Source organism: Microtus ochrogaster, chromosome 5, assembly GCF_000317375.1.
Source record: "Microtus ochrogaster isolate Prairie Vole_2 chromosome 5, MicOch1.0, whole genome shotgun sequence".
In the NCBI taxonomy this organism is placed as follows: Eukaryota; Metazoa; Chordata; class Mammalia; order Rodentia; family Cricetidae; genus Microtus; species Microtus ochrogaster.
The window spans coordinates 16,340,797-16,343,451 of record NC_022012.1 but is presented as its reverse complement, the minus strand read 5'-3'; the positions used below and the strand labels follow the sequence as shown (position 1 = coordinate 16,343,451).

Here is a 2,655-nt window from a genome sequence, read left to right as displayed (position 1 = left end):
GCTGCGCTGCAGGTGCAGGAGCTGTAAGGAGGTGCAGAGGAACAGGAGGGGCAGCTTAAGTAAGAACAGCGCCGTAGGCTCAAATATCTGCTCGCCTGCTCTATAGCCTCGCTCTGCGTAGTCTCCTCTCAACCTTACACATCTGTATGTGGGCTTTTATTTCAATTCTTTGAATAAGAAACCAAGAACCAGGAAACACCGACCCTAACCCTGACCTCCACCAGTGGTAACACCTGATGCCAAAAAAATAAAGGTAACTTTATATAAAGTCAGATTTGTTTTCCTCTTTATTTAAATTGTGTGTGTGTGTGTGTGTGTGTGTGTGTGTGTGTGTGTGTGTGTGTGAATACATGCCACATGTTTGCAGGTGCCCAGACTCCAGAAGAGGGAGTTGTGAGCCACCAACATGGGTACTGGGAACTGAATGGAGTCCTTTTCAAGAGCACCTAGTGCCAAGAAACTGCGGAGCCATCTGCGCAGATACAAACTCAGAATCGGGGTAAGTACTTGATATCTCCAGCTTCCAGGTACTCTAACACATTTTCCACCAGCTCCTGTCAGTGCAGTCACCCATAACATAAGACTTTACCATTGATCTTGAAACTGAAACAAAACTCCAAATTATTGTTTGTGACAGTCTTACTATGCAGCCATGGCTGGTCTGGAACTCATTCTGGAGATCAGGCTGCCTCAAACTCATGGAGATTCCCATCTCTGCCTCCCAAGTTCTGGGATTAAAGGTGTGTGCCACCATGCTCAGCTTCCAAAAGACTAATATTTAAAAGAATGGGATTTTTAAAAAATGGTCTTTGGGGCTGGGTAGCTGGGAGAGTGCTGGCTTAGCATGCTGAAGCCCTGGGCTCCTTCCTCAGCACCGCAGAAATGGATGTGGTGGTGCTTGCCTGGGATTTGGGCACTCTGGGGTTGAAAGCAGGAGGGCAGAAAGGTCAAGATCATCCTCCCCACAGTTTGAGGTTAGTCTGAACTAAAAGAGAAGAGAAAGGAAATGAGATGGTCGGCTGGACAGATGGCTCAGGAGTTAAGAGCACATACTTAACTTGCTACCCTCACAGAGGACCCAAATTCAGCTCCCAGCACCCATTTCGGACGGCTCCAGGAAATCCAACACTCGTGTGGCCTCTTCGGCCACCCACAGGCACATGCACATACCTACATCCGGACACGTAATTAAAAATAAGTCTTAAAAAGAAAAGAAATAGTCTTCAATAGACTGGTGGTCTCCTCTCCCTCAAGACATTTTATTGAAAGTGTTATTCGGCTACAGCACTGACGTCAGAATCTACAAACCTCGAGGGCAGAGCCCAAGTACCAAGAATCTCCAGCGCAGATTCCCTAGCGAGGGGGGCGGGGCTGCGCTAATTATGTCTGAAGAGCTTCAGCCCCATCCAGGTCCAAAGGTGGAAGAACACGTAGACGGGCACGGTGACTGGCAAGAGCAGGCTGTAGAAACACAGGCTGCTGGCGCTGGTGCAGTCCTGGGGGAAGCCTTCCTCCACAGAGGCGGAGTAGAACAGGCCTGCCAGGGACACCAGCGGGATGAGGACAGTCAGGGTGGGCAGGGACGGGATCATCCTCCTCCCTTCTTAAAAGGTAAACAGTATCACGAAAACTCGGTTGCTTTCAAGGTTCTGCTCCTCTTTTCTTCCCTTCGTCCCGACTCCTCATTCATCCAGGCATGAGGCCACGCTTCCTAAAGACACACAAGGAACCCAGCGGCCTGGGGCCGGAGGTGCGGGCTCCTCAACCTTGTTCTGACCAGATCCACCGATGCACGTCACCTGCAGCAGTTACCAGCGACCGCAGACAACACACACGTCCCCCGCAGAGCAAAGGATTCGTAACTGTACGAGAAAAGCACAACCGAGTGACAAAATGGAGGGGGAAAAGGGAGGGGAGAGCAAAGGAAGGGGTACAGAGAAGCAGCCGGCAACTCCAGTACTGAGCGGGTTAGAGACGAAAGAGGATTGCTGAGATCTACAGGCTGGCCTCGAACGTGTGGTCCTCCTCCATCAGCGTCCCCAAGCCACTATGCCCAACTAGTAAACAAATCTTCTAAAAAGAGTGTCTTCCAAAACTGCCTGTGGTGACTCACGCCAGGAATATCAGTACTGAGGGGGAGGCAGAAGAATGGCACCTCAAAACACCACAACGTGTCATCTAGTCCTTTGGGAAGTAATTTGAAAAGTAGAATGAAGGGCAGGTGCTGATCGTGTTTTGTGAACTGGGGACGTGAAAGGAGGCCTACAAACCCTGATTCACGTCAGACGAAGGCAGACCTCAGCACCTGAGTGGATGCTTCCCATATGCCGAGGACCGGCTGGGAATCAGCACCGGAACCGGGAGATTCGTCACGAGCTGCCTGCCATCACTGCACTGACAGAAAAACAGCACCAGCTCTGGACCCACGGGGACGCGAAGGGGTCCCGGGGTCCCGCTGCCACCTCTGGTCCGCGGAGGGAAGCGATGGCCAGGCGGACAGAACCGAAGGGAGCCGGACAGAGCCGAGCCGAACAGAAGCAGGACAAGCCGAACCCAGCCGAGCCGAAAGCGAACCAGTCAACCGAGCGGAACCGGAGGCGTCCGTGGCGCAGACGCCTAGCTGGCGCGAGGCGGCCAAAGCCCTGCCCCTGCTGC

General features: G+C 52.5%; 1 protein-coding gene across 3 annotated transcripts; it reads right to left on the bottom strand.

Moving 5' to 3' along the window:
- Positions 1 to 1,238: 1,238 nt before the first annotated feature.
- On the bottom strand, positions 1,239 to 2,655 carry Pigy (phosphatidylinositol glycan anchor biosynthesis class Y). Of its 3 annotated transcripts, none has more exons than XM_026779279.1 (2): positions 2,000 to 2,655; positions 1,239 to 1,862 (listed from the first exon to the last, which is right to left on the bottom strand). In XM_026779279.1, the coding sequence occupies exon 2, from the start codon at positions 1,590 to 1,592 to the stop codon at positions 1,377 to 1,379; it is 216 nt and encodes a 71-aa protein (XP_026635080.1). In that variant the 5' UTR covers positions 1,593 to 1,862; positions 2,000 to 2,655; the 3' UTR covers positions 1,239 to 1,376. The 3 variants fall into 3 exon arrangements, with proteins under 3 accessions (XP_026635080.1, XP_005347005.1, XP_013201637.1); XM_005346948.3 differs by having other exon boundaries at positions 2,271 to 2,655; XM_013346183.2 differs by having other exon boundaries at positions 2,306 to 2,655.